The following is an 18,613-nucleotide window of genomic DNA, read 5'->3' on the forward strand; positions in this document are numbered from 1 at the left end:
TGATTTTGAGTGTTGTGAATCAAAAGGAGAAACAATTTAATCATAGGACTCTAATCGTCATCAAACTGTCACACTACAGGGTGATTTTTGAGTTAAGGAGAGAGATCATCAAAGTTCCCGACTCTATTTACCAGAGTCAATCTTTGTTCCTCAATCATCTTTTCGATATTGTTATATTTCATTACTTATTCTATGTTAATTATTTTGCAAATATTAGATTGTGTTTTCGTGTGCCAATATTCAGGTCCTACAAATATAAAGTACTACGACATATAATATATATTTATTATATTTATGCTATATGCACAAATATGTAAATAAACACTATCTGAAGTATCACATTCTATTTTAATGAAATAACTCTAGAAAATAATGTCATGTGAATTATTTTTATTAAAATAAAAATAGATTCAACTTAAATAATATTTTAAACATTTTGATGTTTGTTACAAAATCAAATATAAATGGAAGAAATATAAGTTTATTTGTATAAAAGAGAAAATTAAATAGAAAATTTGTGATGTATGTCATAAAACAAAATTGAATATGAAAAATTGTAATGTCTAGTTTTCATTACATGATATTAAATTTGTGCTTTATAAATTTCTTGTTAGTCTTTAATACATTTAAATAACTATTATTTGGAGACTCTGTCTACATTTATAAGGTTTTATAAAAAAAAATTTGTGTAAAATAAAGTTGTATAATTTATACACATAAGATTTTACAAGTTATCTATAAGATATTTGTAAAATATTTGTAAGGCATTTGTAAGATATATATGTATACTATTACAAATTTACAAACATCAACAAATTTCTCATTTAATAAAAACATGAGATAAAAAAGGATTTTGGACAGAACTTGTTCACAAAGTCAGATGACAAACCTACGCTCAAGTTGAAGACAGCGCGAGAACACAGGGAGCTAAAAAACATAACTGGAAAATAAATAAAATAAATAAATAAAACAAAATCATCGTTAATTTTTAGGCCTTTACTCATCAATCCAGCTAGCCTTGTAACGTCTGCCACCAGAAAAAGAAACAATTTGACAGATTCATTCATTCATACAAGAAGAAGAAGACAACAATCTATCTGCTCTTCCTCATTCGTCGTTTCGATTTTGCAGATCTCGTCTCCTTCTCGATTTATTATTCATAGAGAGGTAAGACTTTTTAAAAACTGATTTGTGATTTTTAGGGCTTTTTGCATTTGCTATTTTCCTTGTTGATGAAAATGTTGTAATTAGGGCAGATTTATCTATCTAATTTCTATTGATTCATAGTGAAAATTCTGTTAAATCATTCACATTTGGTGGATTAGGACTTGCATCTTATGTGTGTTTATGTAAAAGAACTATCTTTACCATTTCAAGCAATGTTTTGATAGCTTAAGGAGCACATTTTTAGGTACTAGATTACTTGCTTAGGCCAACTTCATCTATTGCTCTCTGTTAGGTACAACTTTTATTTAATCCCTACCTGTTTTGTCTGAGTTTGTGTTTATGTTGGGCAGATGGCAAGTTCCAAGGGGTCTCAGAATCTTAGAAATCTGGGATGCACTGGGAAGCAGGCTTTACTTCCTCCAAAAAGTCCGTTTACGGGTGGTCCAACGTTTTGTTCAGATTTTGTTCCAAGTAGTGTGATTGGATCCAAGGCTGTTCAGAAGCTTGGAGAAGGAAATGTCAATCATCATCGAACTTCATCTGAGAGTTTTCTGATTGAGGAACAGCCTTCTTGGCTTGACGACCTTCTCAACGAACCCGAGACACCTGTACGGAAAGGAGGTCATCGACGGTCATCAAGTGATTCATTTGCATATGTAGATGTCCCTGTTGGTTTTGATGTGGATTACACACTTTGGGATGGTGGTAGATATAATAACAATAGCAGTTTCTCTGCTCACGCCAGAGGTCCCAAGGAGTCTGATTACCTGAGAAGCCAGCCCGTCCCCTTCTACCCTTCAGCTCATTTGCCCAAACAGAAAATGAGAACATGGGATTCATTATCAGATTCCGGTGCCCGCCCAAACAGTAGTTCTGGTTGTTTGGAGAGCAGCCCTATCACAAGATCAGGGTCATCTGGTAGCCTACATGATGCAGAGAAGGCTTATTGTGCTGCTGACGGCAAGAAAGATTTCATAAACAATTTCTCAAAGTCGTCTTCCGAAAAAAGGGATAATTCTCTGGCTAAGTCTGTTACCTCCGAGGCTGATACGAAACGTGCTAGACAGTACGTGGTCTATTTTGATACTTTAGTTTGTCTTGGGTTGTTTTCTGCTAAAGAAATTTATATGATTCATTTGATGGTAGGTTATTAGTAGCATATTATTAGGCTGGCTGATTAAGTGAACTCTTGCACCCTGTGTTTTCATATCTTCTCTATACTTTTGCGTTAAACATCAGGCTGACATGCATATAGGAATAAGGAACACCCTTAGGTCAGTTGTAACTTTACTCTGTTTAATCAAACCAGATGATTTTCTTTTGCAGGCAGTTTGCCCAACGCTCTCGAGTCCGTAAAATTCAGTACATAGCTGAGCTGGAAAGGAACGTTCAGATGTTACAGGTAGAGGGTTCTGAAGTGTCGGCGGAGCTTGAGTTTCTCAATCAACAGAATCTAATTCTCAGCTTGGAGAACAAATCTCTTAAGAATCGGTTGGAAAGCTTAGCACAAGAGCAGCTTATAAAGTACTGTAAGTTTTTCAGGCACTTACCAGAACCCCAAAACCTTTCCCTCATAATTTCGTATCACTTTGAAGATAAGATGTCTACTTTTATGATATCAATTCTTGGATAAAATAATAACACTATCACATCATAACCAAAAAACTTATTTCAAGCTTCTAAGCATGGAGTAGATCAATGATGCCTTCTAGTTTCCCTGAGTATGTAAATTGTATACAGTGAGATGTTAACTTAATCTTGGGTTTCTTTTTTCAGTAGAACATGATGTATTGGAGAAAGAGATTGTAAGGCTACGGGCTTTATACCAGCTACAACAGCAGCATGAGCCGCAGCAGCAACAGCAGACCAAAAAGCAAGGATCATCTAGCCACCAGCGTTCGAAGAGTAGAGATTTAGAGTCGCAATTCACGAATCTGTCCTTGAGGCCCTAAGGGTTCAAAGTTCCTGCCGAAAATATTTTTATGCTTATGGCTTGAGCTTGAGCTGTCTTCATGGTTCCAGGCCAGCTTCTTGTGTGTCTTTCCCTATCACATTAGTAGCTGCTCTGTTTGTGCTTATGCTTCTTAGTTTATTTTTATCTTTGTTGACCCGGTTTGACATCTCGATGAGCAAGTGCGAGCGATTGATGGAAAAAACGGCATTAATGAAACAACGGGTTCGCTGGAGGCGGTTTGGTCTGTCTCTGCGCACATCAGGTATTTATGATAAGATATTATTAACTCATTTGTTCATGTCTGCTCAATAGACTGCAATCCTTATCACGAAACTGGCTTCATTCTAGGGCTCTCAAATCTTGGGCTGTGCAATGCTTGTATTGTGTCTGAAGAGAATGTTTCCTGTAAAACGTGTAGTGATGTAAGCTCTGTATCAACTGTCGCTTGTTTTGTTCATCTGTTTGTGTAACCAAACTCACATCATTTATCAGAAATTTGAACATCTTAATTAATATTTTGGTTCTGATGTTACGGTAGCAAATTAACATTCGAAACTACTAATAAAATGTTGACCGTTCTACCAACCCATAAAATATATAAGGCAAGCAAAAAGTGACATCTGAACCTCTTGGTATGTCAAGAAAACTAAACAAAAACCGAGTAATATGGATGCGGCCAAGTCATTCCTGTCTGCGCCTTTTGACGTTGTCCTGGGAGAATGATTCCCATCTGCTGTGGTGTAGAGAACTCAAATCATGTAGCTCTGCTATTGTCAGAAGGTACTGAGTCAGCTTCACAAGCTCTTGATCCGTATCACGATTTGCATGAGCTTTCCTAAACGGTCTGATTGTTAGACCGTTTTGAGGATTCATTACGAAATTCCTCCTTAGGTCATCAAACATTATCGTGTTCCCAGGATTATAAAACTGCACAAGTCCGAATAACACCTATGAGTTACAAAGATAGATCAAGATTTATGCGCAAAGTGAAGATGTATGTTATATGAATACCTCAGGAAGTAGTGCCCAAATTAAGCCTAGCGGTTTGCAATCAAAAATCCCACGAGTGTCTGACTGGACCGTGATCATTGCAAGATGGTCGAGAAGAGCTGTGATCTTGTAGTTAGGATTGTTCAGCACTCCCAGCTCAGTCATCTTCAACTCAACCCACTTCATACTGCAGGAGCCAAAATGGATAACTCCAGCATCAGAAAAGCTAGGAATATGACCAAAATGTATCGGAATAAACGCAACAAAAACTACAATTGAAATCACCTGGTAGCAGACCATATCATTATATCGTATTCCGCATACGCAGCAGTAAGAAACTCATGAAGATCTGCATTAAGTAATCAAAACATCCATCAGAGAAAGAAGCTAAAACTAACTAGCTAAAGCATAAAACAGTTATAGTATACGGCTTACAAGGACGCATAAGCTGTAATGGATTCTCCGCTGTGGAACGGTGATCGAACAATGTATAGTCAATATCTAAAACAAGAAGTTTCTTGCCTTTACGACATGGCGATCGAAGATTTATCTACAAAATGATGGCACATTGTGGCATAAGCTTGAATCATTTACAAATAGATACCAAAAAAAAAAAAAAAACACTAACCTTGTATTGATCAATTCTTCTTCTCAACTTCTGTTTATTGACTTCTTTATCTTTAATATCCACAGCTTCTTCCTTACCAAGCTCAAAATCATCAACAATTTCAGGAGATTCAGCTTGATCCACTATTATATCATCTTCAATAGTACTAAAATATCCAAAAATTGATTTCAATTAGATCGATTGGCGTTAGGGTTTAAGAAATTGGAGAAAAATTGAGACTAACCCGATCATTGTCATCTTCAGCGATGGCTTAAAGGGGATCGAAGAGAGTAAAAGAGAATCGTCAGAGAGTTTGTTTCCAATCTTGGGGTAAAGAAGCTTTTGGCGTTTAGGTAAGACGGTGGTGAGAAGGCAGATGCGACGTTTTAACTCGGCGACTGAGTCGTCGGCACAGATTCGGACGGTGTACTCTTTTCCATTCCATTTAACTGTCAGAGTCAGTTCCTCCTCCGTAAGAGGAGAGAGCGCCGCCGTAGCACTAGGCGTCGGAGAAGAGGAAGAGGAAGCCATTTAGTTTGTTCTGACTTTTGGGATGCTTGATTGGTGTAGAAAAGGTAACTGTGGTGCTAATATACTCCCTCCGTTTCACCAATACATTAAAAATTATTATAAATTAAATAACTAACCAAATGGAAGAATAAATTTTTATTATATTTTTTCAATATATTTAATTTATTATTATTATTATTTTTATTTTTTTTACAGCAATTATTAATAAAACTAAAAATAAAAATAAAAAAATTAGAAAATATAGTTATATAGAAAAAATCATTGTAATGTACTACTATATGACGAGAATTTATTTTGACATAAAATTATAATAAAATACATATACAAAAAATTTGAAGGTGCTTTCATTATCAAATCTGCTTTTCTTCTAATTCTCCTAAATAAGTTCTAGATTTTGAATCTATAAATTTTACCAACCGAAGTTCTGGACTCTATTAATTTTATATCTTGAAGTTATGGGTTATATCAATTTTATCAATATAAATTCGAGAAAATTATCAGTGCAATACTTTTCCAAAAATGTCATATTGCATTTATTGTTTTCTAATATACCATAGACACCATCTAAAATAACAAAACATGCACATAGGTGATATTTTATGAGTATCATTAACAATTTTTTAGTATTAATTTTAATGTTTATTTATTGTTTGAGATTTTTTATGATACTGGTACTAAATATGTTTCCATTGGTGAGACCGGTTTAAGTATTATAAAAAAAAATTATTTGCAAAATCGAAAATAAATATATAAAAACATAGGATTTGGTGTTTGGTGTTTTGAATTTTTGAAAAGAAAGATAGAGAAGAGACAAGTGAAGTTTGGTGTTTAATTAAGTCTTGATAAACACACTTCATCAAATTTTTGTGTTTTGGTTATGTAGAGAAAAAGAAGATATGGATTCAAGTCATGGTTTTGTGGTTGATGTAATGTTTTGTGCTAGTTTGTGTGATATATAGCAATATGAAAAGAAAATAAAGAAAAATTCATCACTAATATCAAAGATTTTACACACCAGAAGTAGCAAACTCGTATAACACAAAGCCTTTCGCTACAAATGCATCACATATAAATGGAGTGTTGACAGTACAAGGGGCAATACAAATGCAAGTGGAATGTAGAAAGTGTTTTATATAGCAGAATAGCTATAGTCAACAGTATCATCATTGGAGGAGGAAGGGGAAGAAGACTTAGCAGAAGCAGTGAGTACCACAAAGGTACCAAAGAGAATAGTGATAATGGCCGTGAAGTTGAGCAGAAGCAGTGAGTACCACAAAGGACCATGTTGCCATGTCAATCGATTCTTGGTGTGTGCTGCTACTTCTCCATCTTCAATGTGTAAAATTGAACAGACATATCATTGATCAGTCTTTGATTAGACAAAGCACACACATACTACACTATTGCTTTACTTTCTATAGTTTTTATGTGTGAGACCCAAAATGACAATCCCTGAACTAATCATCACACATAAGAGTTTTTAAGTCTAAAAGATAGCCTCAACATTTCTGCAAACATAGCCAATCAACACAGATAAGAGTTTTTAAGTCTTGTAACAACAACAGCAATAAAGAACTCTTTAGTAGATCAGCATCATATACCCCTTGTTTCCATCAAGCACTTCTTTCACGTTTTCCGCCAGCTCATCAAAATCTTTCCGGTTAGCCTCCGGGAATATAAACATTTTCACTTGACTCCATCTTGCAGCTATAGTCTTCTCTTTCACCTGACAAAGAGATATTTTGTGTATTACAATGAGAGCTTAGTACAAGAATGTGACAACAAATCTTGCAGCAAATCTTAACCACACTCACTTCAGACTAAAAGGAGAAGGAATTACCTTGCTGCATGAAACTAGATCATTACCATGCCAGTTTGATCAATGTCAATGAATAAGCCATAGGGCTCCACACGTTTGATTCTTCCAATAATCATATCTCTAACATGGAATTTCTTCAAGTCATATGATTCAGATTTTGGCTGCCCACCAGCATTTACTGTCTTCAAAGTTTGAAATTAACATAAGTTCTACCATAAGGAAAGTAATAGGTTGCAAAGTCATGGTAAGAGTTGGCATTACGTTCTCCTGCAATAGAAGCCATCATTATCAACATGAAAAAGCAAGCCTTTGCCTGCAAACCTTGCAAGTTTCAGTATAAAGATGACTTCTCCAAGACTTCATACATCTTCAAATTGAAATCAAACCGAACTCCCTTCCATCCTTGACTACCATTTAAAACATATTCCAAAGAACTCTAATTACTTCATTGGTCTATGTTCCTTAAATTGCAAGCCATAAAACAATTGCTCAGCCAAGAACTAATGAGTTTCAAACCAAGAACTAAGCCAACGGAGAACATCTCAAGTAACAAGAAAGAGAGATCCTTAACAACGAAATTTCTACCAAAAATACAAATTTGAAATCAATTCATTAGAAAGGATTCCGGAAATCGATAACGTATCAGAAACGAAAATTCCGATCTATAACGTTTCCGACCTTAATTAATCCACCGCCGATAAGATAAAACGACGAAAAAGAAAGGAGAACATATTCATCAAGAGACTTACCGGAGCTAACAGTGTTGAAAGAACGACGGACGACAGAGCATTACCATAACAATTCCGAGACTATCGACGCAGGAAGATTAGACGGACGGCAGAACGACAGACCTCTGTAACTTCTCGGCTTCTGGTGACCCCATGAAGAAGAAGAAGCTCTGATAAAGCACGGGAAATCTAAAGGAGTACGAGAGAATATGCGATTAGGGTTCCAAGGGATTTAAATTTGGAGGATGATTCTCGCTTCCATTGAAAAAGAATCGGGTCAAGACGCAGCGAAGAGACGATAAGAGCAAATGATTTTTTTTCTCTGTTATCACCAAAAAATTCATTTATGGTCCAATGAGCTTTTGCCACGTCATCCGATACTGAGTATCAGAGGTATGAGTCCACTGATACGGATGAGGTCCAATTGTGAGATTTGGTCCATTAAAAAATTATATTTGGGCTAATGATACTGAGAAAAAATTACGAGTGTACATGGTCTAACTATGGCCAAACATTTATCATCTTTATGACTTAAGGTGCCATCTCTCCATTTATGTAATACACAACTCACTTTCACTTTTTTTTTTTTTTTTTCTTTTGCGAAGGCACAACTCACTTTCTCTATTCATTTTAAATTAAAGTAAAATGAAAAAACATAATTGCTAAAAATCGAGCCCCTTCATCTTCTTCCCATAATATCTAAATAGGGTTCATCGTCCAAACTCTTTTTGAGTGTTTTCCAATCAAACAACAAATCTTTTTATTTCTCCGGTTTCTAGTCGATCCTATACACGAAAATGCATTTAACCCATTCTACATTGCGAAAAATACCAATGATAATATCAACTCTGTTGCGAAGAATACCAAAGATTTTAGAGAATTTTTTGTCCACCAAATACTCCGAAATCGGTTGTATTGAACGTAAAAAGTTCTACCATATCATGGAAGAGAAAGTGCATAGAGGAGAAGAGGAGGGAGAGAAAGCTAAGAGGAGAGGAGAAATTAGAATGAGTTTCTAGCTTTCCAAAAGTTTTAACTTAAGGATGAGTTCTTAAAAGAGTAAAAGAAAAACTTTGTAAGATTTCAGATAGGTCTTTCTCTGACATAACTGCCATGCATAGAGTTGATTTCTCTATACTTATCTTTAGACCAGAAATCGTAGCAAACTCATCAAAGGTACAGAGAATACCTTCTACTGATTTCTTTTGCCCATCCACAAGTATCATCAAGTCATCCACAAAATAGAGATGGGTTAATTGGATATTCTTGCATTTGGGATGATATTCGATCTTCTTCTCGAGTGCTGCTTTATCTAGGAGTGTCGACAAAACATCCATACAAATAACGAATAGATAAGGAGAAATGGAGCAGCCTTGACGAAGACAATTCGTACTTCTGGAAAAAAAAACTTCCTCAAACTCATGAGCTTGATGTCATATTTTCGTTGTGTTGTAAACTTGATTAGGGTGATGATCTTTTGGTATGATTAGGATGATAATCTTTTGGTATGATTAGTTTTTTAAATAGTAATTACTTTTGATTAATAGCATTTCAAATTTGGAAATTAATAAAGTGTTATGATTAGCAAAAATATGCACCAAATTGTGACCAAACCAATTACAACAGTTTGACCAATTTGTGACCAAACCAAATTACAAAAACTCTAACACTCGAGGCACAATGGTAACAAATACGAGACTTCTTTGCGACTACAGACACATAGTCTTAAATTAGTCGCAAAATTAAAAGACTCATTTGCGACTACTTTGGGACATAATCTCTTCTTTTCACCAATGCAGAAAACTCGTTGCATTTTAGTCGGAAATGAGTAACTTCTTATCGAGACACATATTAGTCGCTTATATACGACTATAACATAAAGTCAGAAAGTAGTCGCAAATTAGTGACTATGTTGGGACTGTTTTATTTTGTGACCGTTTTTTTGCGACCAACTGAAGTAGTCGCTAAGTAGTCCCAACAAAAGAGTTTGCGACCATTTTGCGACTTTTATGGGAGTCACAAATGGCTTGTTTTCTTGTAGTTCCCAGTTGACCAGTTAATCAACCAACTAGACGATTGCTTTCATCCTCCACTTGATTTTTTGCTTCTTCATTTCTTTAAACTGCATTTTGCTCCATTTTCTAAGATTTTGTCAGATTTTGGTTACGGGTTCTTTTTACCGTCTAAATCATGTGTGGGTCTTTGCTTGTGTAGTGTACCGAAAAAAAAATCTAATAAGTGAAGAGGATATATAGTAAGAAGCTATATCGATCATGAGTTCAAGAAATTAATAAATGATTAAGATCGTATTTCTTACTAATATCAGTAATCTATCAAACTGCCCAAAAATCAAATAACTAGAAGCAGCCATTCAAGAAAAACATTAGTAGTACATATCCAAAATATACTCAACAAATGTAGAAATGATAATCCAGAGATATAAACCATGTTGTAGCATGCTTTCAAAAAGATGAATCGCCCACCATGGGGCTCGAGAACCCGCGACCACAATTGTTCTTGTTCGTCTCGGTTTGTGGAAGAAAAAACAAAACGGCCAGTGATCATAGTACCAGCACAATGTTGAAAAAAAATTTGAAAAAATTTAAGACTTGCTTTAATGTAGTATTTAAATCATGAGGTTTTAAACAAACCGTTTTCATATCGCTATATCACACGTCAATCTGTTTGGTCCTTCTTTACCACAATGGCTGCACTTGTGTCTATTACAACGTTGTGATCCTTGTGACGATCTTATCTTGTCTTCCACTGTTTCATGTCTTCGTTTTCTTCTTCGTTATGTTGTACCTTTCTCTATCCTTCTTGAAATCTTTTTCTCTACTTCAATAGTTAAAGGATCGCGATTCTTTGCACTTAATTCTCCACGCTCATAAACCATCGTGTTAGCATTTCTCTGATGCTATCTAACAAAGGAATTATTGGATACGCTGAATTGAATGATTATGCAGGGTTGTTTGTGTTAATGTTTAACCTTGATCTTCATGTGCAACCACAACAATCATCTTATCAAATTTCGCAAAATTCTCTAATACAATCTCTCTCTATCAAAAGAGAGAACTCACCTAGAAAAAAAAAAAGGAGAATAACTTTATAATGGTTGTTTAACTACTCAATCATAATCTCTCCTCTTAAGAATATCAAAAATTTGTTTAACTACTCAATCATAATCTCTCCTCTTAAAAAAATCAAAAATACCGTGCATATTCGACCATTACCTACATAAAGTAAAACAGTACTAACAATATTAAGATAACTTCATTCACCATCATCATAACCTAACAAGAGAACATTCTTTCCTTAAATTACATTAGACATAATTCAAAACCTACATTGTTTCACATGTAAACGACATTGAAGATATGTTGGGGTTCAATATTGTAATTTATAAGAAAAGCTTTCAAAAAGTTGACCAAAACTAAAAGAAAAGCTTTCCAAAAATGTTAAGGAATACTGTACAAAGCTTTAAAATGAAGAAGAGTGTATAAGGCAACCGAAAAGAAGAAGAGTCAAGAAACAAAGCTACTAAAGTCACCTTCACAAATAGAGATGGGACGTAAGCAAAAGGTCTCCTATGGCTTAGATGAAGCTCAAACTAGTCTTCATACTCGGTCTCTTCATCGTCATCATCCTCCTCGTTGTTTTCGCCAAACCTCCAGCCGTCATCCACATTATCTCTATCTTCCTCTGTCTCCTCGCTATCTTCTTCTTCTTCTCTTTCTACTTCTTCAAAAGTTTCTTTTGCTTGCCATGGTTTTTTGGCAATCCTCACTTTGGCAGGCGAAGAGGTTGAACCTTTCTTTCCAGCTTTGGCTGGTGGTGTCCTCATGTTTGGCTTAGCTCTGGTCTGTTGTTTATGTGTCTGGCTTTTCCCGTTACTAGTGTGTTTCCTGTAAACATCTTGGTCACTCCCGTCATCCATATCATTCCTGTCACTGCCGTTGTGCTTGTTCAGTGTGAGGGTATCCGCGTTTTCTTCTGGTAAATGCCCTGGATGTTCTCTCTTCAAGTGGAGCTTAAGCTTATACTCATGTATGTAAGCTTTCTCACACCCTTCGTAAGGGCATGCGTATGGTCGATCCGAAGATGGGCCATAAACTGCAGCAGGTGTTTTGACAGTCCTTGATACTTTCTCTGCAGGTGGAGTATATTTGGGCGTCTCTCCAGCACCATTCTGTTAAACCGGTTGTGAAATTGAGAGAGGTAAGTTCTAAGATGCTTACAAATATGGATACTATAAGGATGTAAACATGAAAGAACCAATGCATTGTTCTGCCTATGCGTCGTCTGAAACTTTCAACCTACTAATAGAGTGTAGATACCGTAAAAGGGTTGTAGAAAATTCTAATCATGCGACTTCTAATCAATTAGAATTCTCTACTCCAGAAAGAAAGTTAGCATCGAGTGAGATTACTGAAACCTTAACAATAGTAGTTACGCCTACCTCTAGCAAACAAAAACTACACCCAAGCGTAAAAACTAACGAGACACGGGTTTCCAAGAAAATAAGAGTGAAGTCACAAAGCAACACAATTTCTCCTGAACTCAGATAGACCCTGACTAATGAGCTGCTCTGTCTTAACACAAGAAAAAAACGTATTTCATGACAATCTATCGAATGAGTATTGACACCTTTTCATGGTAGGCAGCAACGTGGTTCTTCAGTTTGTATTCATGAGCATATCTCTTTCCACATCCACTGTATGGGCATATATGATAATTCTCTTGTGAATGAGTCTTCATGTGAGACCTGAGGTTAAAATCCAAGGAGAATGCCTGCATCCATCATCTACGGAAAGTTACTATAACACGAAACACACAGTCCCTTTGCCTAATTACATATCATATACCAAATAAACTAATCTAGTGAGAGTGATCAAATCAATCACCTTTCCACATCCTTCATAAGTACATACATAATTTCTCACTCCAGTATGAATAAGATGATGTCTCTTCAACTTTGAACTATCCAGAAATTTCTGTTACAGAAAACAAAACAAGATGGCTTCAATATATCATGAAAGTGAGTGTTTAAGCCAACCAAAAAGAGGATAAAATTATTAAACCTTTCCACATCCTTCCTGATCGCAAACATATTGTCTTTCTCCATGAATATGAGAATGTTTTCTCAATGCACTAACATCAAAGAAAGTCTTCCCACATCCATCATAACTACAGAGAAACAAAATCTCTGTAGTTGGTTCTGGCTCAGGCTCTGGAACATCAGGCTCTTTCTCTTTTTCTTTATGTCTGTTAAAAGTATCCTCTATAACAACAACACAACGATACAATTACATCACAAACATGAAAATAAGATAAAACATTACAATTTTTTAAATCTCACCTGTGACCCATTTGTGTAGATAACACTTGCCACCTGTAGCAACAATATCTTGTGGTACCCTAAAACAAAGGATAAACAGTAAGAATCCGTAGTCTAACAGACGCATAAGTGACGGAATCAGAAAATTACCATTCTTTGATCCACTTCACAGCAGGAGCTTTGGATTTAAGGATGGGTCGTCTCTCGAAAGGATTTTGATATTGATAGTTGTGATGATCCATCGATTTCTTTCGATAAAGGTGGTTCCTTTGTGAATTTTGAGAACGATGGATTCAGGATTTGGGGAAGATTAGGGTTCTTGGGAAAGAACGATAGAGAAGAGAGACCTTAAGCACATACTTTGATAATGGAGTCCCGGTTCGGTTGTTACTGTGTATATACCGGTTTATGGACCGGATTATAACCAGTATTTCTATTTAGTTTGTACCGGTTTACATTATGTGTACCGATTTCCCCGAAGCAAATGGGCCTTTTTATGTCTCAAAAGGCCTCTAAATGAGGTTTTTATGTTTCGTACATGTATAGTATACAGTCCAAAATCTATCATTTTTAACAACTATTTCATTTATAATTAACTAATTAATTTTATAATTATATTAATATTACTATTTCATTTATTTTTAAACTTTTAAAATTTTAAAATATTTATCAAAAATACTTACACTACACAACATGTTAATTATTTTATCAATGAAACATTATTCATCGTCGCTTTTACAATATCATTCAAAAACCAAATAACTGCATCTTGGCATAGAAAACGTGTTTTCTTGAAAATAGTCCACTTAACCGCATCACACTACTTAAACTTATCGTTATGTATTATCTGACACGCTGCTACCATTCCAAACTTATAAAATGAATACATTTGTTCATATTACTACCAAAACGTGAACATTTTGTACGGGATCATCAAAATAGTGCAAAAGCAAAACATAGACATTGACGTTTAGATATTGACGTTTTTGTCCCTGATGTTCAGGGTTGTCACTAAGGTGGACAAAAAAACTAGTGTGATTTCGATCCCCAAAGATCAGCTGGTTGATCTTGGAGATTATCAGGAGGAAAAGGTGGGTTTTAAAGTTAACCAAGGCAAGGTTACACTCTCACTTAATGACATGTAAGTCTTCTTTCTTTTTGAATAAATCTTGATTGCTAATTTGGTACTCTCTTATGCTTAAATAGTTACGTTTTTGTTTGTAATGTTTAGGGAGCTTACACCCACTAAGGGTGAGATGTGTGACGTTGAGGCAGGTTCTCAGATTAAGTAATGAATTTCTGTCTTCTTTGTTTTTCTCCTTAATGATAGCTAATCTGGAGAGTGTGGCTAATCTAAATAATCATAGCTAATATGTTTATCTGAATAAGATTTTGGTAGGTAATCAAACACTGTACCTCTCAATGAGGTTTTTATAAACAACATCCAGTTTCGGACATGGATAATAAGCCCGTACAGTCCAATATCTATCATTTTTAACTATTTCACTTATAATTTATAATTTAATTTTATAATTATATAAATTTTACTATTTCAATTCTTTTTCAACTATTTCATTTTAAATTTTAAAATATTTATCAAAAATATTTACACTACACAGCATGTTAATTATCGTATACTATTATTTGGGAAGTACATCAATAAGTTGTAACAATAAGAAGTGTAAGAAATTACATTATATGCCATTACAAATCTTTAATCATAAACATATTTAATCCACGTCATTCATTTTAATCTTCCCATTACAAATCTCTAATCATAAACATAATTAATCCACGTTGTGGATGTAGGATTCACACTCGATTATCTTTAAGTATTTCAGTGGAGAAAAACTCTTGTAAAATCAGGAAATGAATATGAAAATTCGAAAAGGAAATCAACCAAGAAAAGAAGTAAAGAAATTTGACAAGATTTAAGTATAAAATGCCTTGCGAAAGTAGTAAAGAGAGAAAGTATATTGTATTGCTTAGAAGTAATGAAGAATGAGATTTGCCCTCCCAAACACATGCGTTTGAGGTTGTTTTTATAGAGAAAACATGATCAATGCGGTCATTTACTGCTCATAATCGCATTGATCCGCATTAATCATGTAAGTTACAATTTGACCGAAACGGCTTGAATTCGAACTATCTTGGGCTTCGCGTGGATCTTCCGAAATCTTTCTTGTTGACTCCGAACTCCTGCGTCTTGACGCTACCGCGAGCCTCGAACAATATTCTCCTCGCTTCGGCCTTTCTCTATGCGAACTGTTTGTTGAATAAGAGCGAACTCCATAATGGCAAGGATCGGCCTCTTTTACTGGACCGAACCAAACTCTCGACTGGTTAAGCTCGATTCTCATAATAAAATATCTTTAATTCCAAGAGGATTATTATGTAATAATGACGTGGACAGATCCAAGTGGATCCTACCGAAGATGTGTGGGATCAGACCCCAACATTTAGCCTCCCAAGTCTTGCGAGCTGAGTGCTCGGCTTGGAAGACTTAAGTAAACAGTAATTAATGAATTGAGATCCTTAACACTCTGGAATTATTCCATGTTTTACGCTATTACACCGATCTCGGTTAATCAAGTGATTTGATTTTCCTGACAACCGTCATCATTAATTTTCTAATTTTATATTAATACTGCGGGGAAAACTGTCCCACTTCCCAATATTCTCGTGGCAGTTTTCCGCTAAATAGGGTTAAATGGAACGACGGCTTTTACAGCGTACATTCACCCTGAAAGCTTTTACCAAACCAGAGAAAGAAAAGTTTCTTAGTAAAAAAATGTCTTCCCCAGCCGTCTACGTTTCAGACAATGAAGATGACAGCCAAGAAATCCCTGTTCCCAGAGGGGACGAAGTCTTCACCCAGACAGGAGATAAATTCGGTCCGCATTTCAGGTCTCAATCGACCCATGCTTCCCTTGGCGCTCTTCGTCGCGTTTGTAACATTCCTCAGGAAATAGAATTTTCTCTTCCTAGACCCAACGAGTCTCCGGAAATGGTGCGAGAGGGTTATTGTTATGCATACGAAGTCTATTTCAAAGGTTGTGATTTATTTTTTCCCATACCGGAAGTTCTCCTTCTGTACCTCCTTCATCTAGGGATTGCTTTTCCCCAAATGGCTCCCAACTTCCTCCGGTACGTTCTGAGCACCCTGACCGTCTCGGCGGAGGCAGGGTTTTCTCTCACCACCAGCAAACTCTTAGGGCTATTTCGAGCCCGTGATTCTGCGGCAGCGGGTATTTTTTCCATGAATCCTATTTTTGACCGTAACCTCATCGACGAAATGCCCCTAAATGACTTCATATATCCCTTTTCCACTCAATCCAGAATTAATCCTCATTCCGTCCAAGGGCTTTCCGGTCTTCTTCTCCCAAATTGGTCGCCCAAACTTGGTTAGAATCATCTTTTATTATCTTTCACTGTTTTTGTGCGAAAGACATAGAATTCTCAACTCAACACTTTGTTTCAGGGAACCAGACGATCCCCCGCCCAACTGTTGACTTCTTATCTTTCTTTCGAATCGTTTCTGAGGGTGAAACAAATTGGAATTCCTTCACCCTTCAACGTATTCATAAAGCGGGGCTCGCTATCAAAGATGGTCAAATTCACCCCCTCGATCCTCCTACTGAAGAAAAAGACGCCTCGAGCCTGAATGCTCGGGATAAGCGAAAAATGCTCGCCGAGACTAAAGCTCTTAAGGATCAGTTATCCGAAATTGGGAAAAAGAAGCGGATAGCTGCAATCTCCAGGGTTGGTAACTTCCACAGGAAGACCCTCTTGGTTTATGATGGTTCTTTAGAAGCGGCTTTGTCTTCTGCGGTGGATTCTCATGGAGCCGATATTCCTAACGACCCTCCAGTTGCCACCGCTATTTGCCCTTCCGCACAAGAGGGAGAGAGAGAAGTAACTTCTTCTCCTTGTACAAAGAGGAAGGCTCCAGACTCGGATACTTTATCAAACGAGAGACTCAAAACAGTGAGATTAAGTTCTCTGCCACGAGTCCCAAGCCCTCTGCATTCTGTTTTTCCCTCTTCGATACTTTTAGATTCTGAGCTCCCTCTTCCGGGAGACAGAGAAATTCCAGAAGAAATTGATGAGCCGAGACCGGAGGCTCCCTTGTCTCAAGGACTGAGTGTTAGGACTCAAAATCCTTTACCCGCTTCGATTTCAGGTAAGTTTTTATTTAGAAAGCGAGCATTAGCAAGACTTGTTCCAGATTGCAGCTATTTTATCAATCTGTTATTCTCCTCTGTGGGCGGAGAAGAGATTGGAGACATCTTCCAAAGTTTTCAGACAAGGGAAGGGGCATCCCTTCCCCCTTTTTCGGTTTGGAGGCCGGAAGTCCGTCAGATGTACGTCAACCGAGCATGCTACCTATCCCAGGTTCGGATCTTTTAGATTTTGATTATGACAACCCCTTTTTCTTAAGTAAAAAAAAAAAACTTTTTGTCTTAATGACACGTTTTTTTTCCTTTTTTTTTTTACTCCGAAGGCGTTTATGGAGACTAATGGAATGATCTTCCATTATGAGAACCTCCTTCACCAAGCGATGAGAAAGGCCGCAAAGGCTAAGAAGGAGGTTGATGAACTTAGATCAGTCAATCATTCTGAGCGACTCGAGCAGGCGAAAGCCCTCGAGTCATCTTTTGAGAATATGAAGAAAACTCTAGCAGCTGACGAGCAACGTATCAGAATTGCGAACGCTGAAAGAGATTCTGCGAGGTCTAATGCTCTTCGCTTGGAGGCTGAGCTAGAAGAGACTACGGCTTTGTTCGAAGAAGCGAATCAAAAGATCGAGCTTTTAACTAGGAATAGGGCTCGCGATATCGCTGAAGCCGAACATAACGTTCGAGAAGAGATGAGGGGATTTGGTAGGCAACTTATTCAATCTGTTACGAAGTTCACCAAAGACGAAGAGGTCTGGACTAAACTTCTAACCGATCGAGCCGAGCTGAAGAGCAATCTAGACCTGATTGAGGAACTAGAGAATGGAAGAGTTTCGTTCGAGAGCGAGAGGAGAGAAGTTGCTGCCGAACTCGCTGCGGTTGAATTCAAGCTATCCTCGGCTTCCCGTCCTACTCTCGATCTGAAACAATTTTTTTTGGTATTTGGAGATTCCCCCTCTCAATTCGAGGTAGGTGAAGGTTCTCGCCCATACGAGGGTTCTCCTGAGGCAGAGGAACGCTCTTAAAAAATTATTTCGTTGAATCCATGAAGACTACTCCGTTTGACGGAAATGTGTTGTTTTTAACTAGTGTGACTGAACACAATCATGTACATGCTCCTGCATATGATTTTTTTTTTATTTAAGTAAAACGTTTGGATGCGATTCTAGGTTTGCAAGTCCTAACCCACCAAAGAGGTTTTATGAATTGTGAGAGATGAGCTGATCAGGCTCACTCGCCTTTTTTAAAGAAAAAATCTTTAACAAGTATTTTTCCCCGGTCTCTCGGATGCGAGGATGGGG

General features: G+C 36.7%; 4 protein-coding genes and 1 long non-coding RNA gene across 12 annotated transcripts; 2 read left to right on the top strand and 3 right to left on the bottom strand.

Moving 5' to 3' along the window:
- The first annotated feature begins 874 nt into the window (after nucleotides 1-874).
- On the top strand, nucleotides 875-3,634 carry LOC9308418 (uncharacterized protein At4g06598). Of its 3 annotated transcripts, none has more exons than XR_002331310.1 (5): nucleotides 875-1,167; nucleotides 1,518-2,233; nucleotides 2,494-2,696; nucleotides 2,944-3,383; nucleotides 3,470-3,634. XR_002331310.1 is itself a non-coding variant. In XM_002872303.2 (4 exons), the coding sequence occupies exons 2-4, from the start codon at nucleotides 1,518-1,520 to the stop codon at nucleotides 3,117-3,119; spliced, it is 1,095 nt and encodes a 364-aa protein (XP_002872349.2). In that variant the 5' UTR covers nucleotides 875-1,167; the 3' UTR covers nucleotides 3,120-3,634. The 3 variants fall into 3 exon arrangements, 1 of the variants encoding a protein (XP_002872349.2); XR_002331311.1 differs by lacking the exon at nucleotides 875-1,167 and adding an exon at nucleotides 1,178-1,411; XM_002872303.2 differs by having other exon boundaries at nucleotides 2,944-3,634.
- A 16-nt stretch (nucleotides 3,635-3,650) lies between these two features.
- Nucleotides 3,651-5,301, bottom strand: LOC9308419 (ubiquitin-like domain-containing CTD phosphatase). Its single transcript, XM_002874429.2, has 6 exons — nucleotides 4,963-5,301; nucleotides 4,740-4,884; nucleotides 4,547-4,661; nucleotides 4,397-4,460; nucleotides 4,133-4,298; nucleotides 3,651-4,048 (listed from the first exon to the last, which is right to left on the bottom strand). Exons 1-6 carry the CDS (start codon nucleotides 5,247-5,249, stop codon nucleotides 3,803-3,805), a joined length of 1,023 nt encoding a protein of 340 aa, XP_002874475.1. The 5' UTR covers nucleotides 5,250-5,301; the 3' UTR covers nucleotides 3,651-3,802.
- A 917-nt stretch (nucleotides 5,302-6,218) lies between these two features.
- Nucleotides 6,219-8,117, bottom strand: LOC9310543. 5 transcript variants are annotated; one of them, XR_002331440.1, is made up of 4 exons: nucleotides 7,818-8,114; nucleotides 7,090-7,475; nucleotides 6,851-6,975; nucleotides 6,219-6,578 (listed from the first exon to the last, which is right to left on the bottom strand). It is a non-coding gene; the product is annotated as an uncharacterized LOC9310543 (long non-coding RNA). The 5 variants fall into 5 exon arrangements; XR_002331439.1 differs by having other exon boundaries at nucleotides 6,221-6,975; nucleotides 7,090-7,529; nucleotides 7,818-8,117; XR_002331438.1 differs by having other exon boundaries at nucleotides 6,221-6,975; nucleotides 7,090-7,470; nucleotides 7,818-8,116.
- A 3,092-nt stretch (nucleotides 8,118-11,209) lies between these two features.
- On the bottom strand, nucleotides 11,210-13,579 carry LOC9310544 (uncharacterized zinc finger protein At4g06634). Of its 2 annotated transcripts, XM_021023285.1 has the most exons (6): nucleotides 13,285-13,579; nucleotides 13,156-13,214; nucleotides 12,878-13,077; nucleotides 12,701-12,790; nucleotides 12,444-12,587; nucleotides 11,210-11,985 (listed from the first exon to the last, which is right to left on the bottom strand). In XM_021023285.1, the coding sequence occupies exons 1-6, from the start codon at nucleotides 13,374-13,376 to the stop codon at nucleotides 11,407-11,409; spliced, it is 1,164 nt and encodes a 387-aa protein (XP_020878944.1). In that variant the 5' UTR covers nucleotides 13,377-13,579; the 3' UTR covers nucleotides 11,210-11,406. The 2 variants fall into 2 exon arrangements, with proteins under 2 accessions (XP_020878944.1, XP_020878945.1); XM_021023286.1 differs by lacking the exon at nucleotides 12,701-12,790 and having other exon boundaries at nucleotides 13,285-13,502.
- A 2,346-nt stretch (nucleotides 13,580-15,925) lies between these two features.
- On the top strand, nucleotides 15,926-18,337 carry LOC110227382. The gene is made up of 5 exons (XM_021021470.1): nucleotides 15,926-16,154; nucleotides 16,245-16,382; nucleotides 16,616-17,317; nucleotides 17,411-17,529; nucleotides 17,639-18,337. The coding sequence occupies exons 1-5, from the start codon at nucleotides 15,926-15,928 to the stop codon at nucleotides 18,335-18,337; spliced, it is 1,887 nt and encodes a 628-aa protein (XP_020877129.1).
- The last annotated feature ends 276 nt before the right edge of the window (nucleotides 18,338-18,613 follow it).

This window comes from Arabidopsis lyrata, assembly GCF_000004255.2.
Source record: "Arabidopsis lyrata subsp. lyrata unplaced genomic scaffold ARALYscaffold_6, whole genome shotgun sequence".
Classification (NCBI taxonomy): domain Eukaryota; kingdom Viridiplantae; phylum Streptophyta; class Magnoliopsida; order Brassicales; family Brassicaceae; genus Arabidopsis; species Arabidopsis lyrata.

Excerpts from the sequence above, each read along its gene's own strand:
- LOC9308418 (XM_002872303.2), top strand. The coding sequence starts at position 1,518 with ATGGCAAGTTCCAAGGGGTCTCAGAATCTTAGAAATCTGGGATGCACT. Across the intron at positions 2,234-2,493 it reads GATACGAAACGTGCTAGACA|GCAGTTTGCCCAACGCTCTC; the intron begins GTACGTGGTCTA and ends TTTCTTTTGCAG. Across the intron at positions 2,697-2,943 it reads AGAGCAGCTTATAAAGTACT|TAGAACATGATGTATTGGAG; the intron begins GTAAGTTTTTCA and ends TTCTTTTTTCAG.
- LOC9308419 (XM_002874429.2), bottom strand. The coding sequence starts at position 5,249 with ATGGCTTCCTCTTCCTCTTCTCCGACGCCTAGTGCTACGGCGGCGCTC. Across the intron at positions 4,885-4,962 it reads CTGAAGATGACAATGATCGG|TACTATTGAAGATGATATAA; the intron begins GTTAGTCTCAAT and ends TGGATATTTTAG. Across the intron at positions 4,049-4,132 it reads TTTGGGCACTACTTCCTGAG|TTTTATAATCCTGGGAACAC; the intron begins GTATTCATATAA and ends GGACTTGTGCAG.
- LOC9310544 (XM_021023285.1), bottom strand. The coding sequence starts at position 13,376 with ATGGATCATCACAACTATCAATATCAAAATCCTTTCGAGAGACGACCC. Across the intron at positions 13,215-13,284 it reads GTGAAGTGGATCAAAGAATG|GGTACCACAAGATATTGTTG; the intron begins GTAATTTTCTGA and ends CCTTTGTTTTAG. Across the intron at positions 12,588-12,700 it reads CTTATGAAGGATGTGGAAAG|GCATTCTCCTTGGATTTTAA; the intron begins GTGATTGATTTG and ends TGATGGATGCAG.
- LOC110227382 (XM_021021470.1), top strand. The coding sequence starts at position 15,926 with ATGTCTTCCCCAGCCGTCTACGTTTCAGACAATGAAGATGACAGCCAA. Across the intron at positions 17,318-17,410 it reads TTTACCCGCTTCGATTTCAG|AGATTGGAGACATCTTCCAA; the intron begins GTAAGTTTTTAT and ends TGGGCGGAGAAG. Across the intron at positions 17,530-17,638 it reads GAGCATGCTACCTATCCCAG|GCGTTTATGGAGACTAATGG; the intron begins GTTCGGATCTTT and ends TTTACTCCGAAG.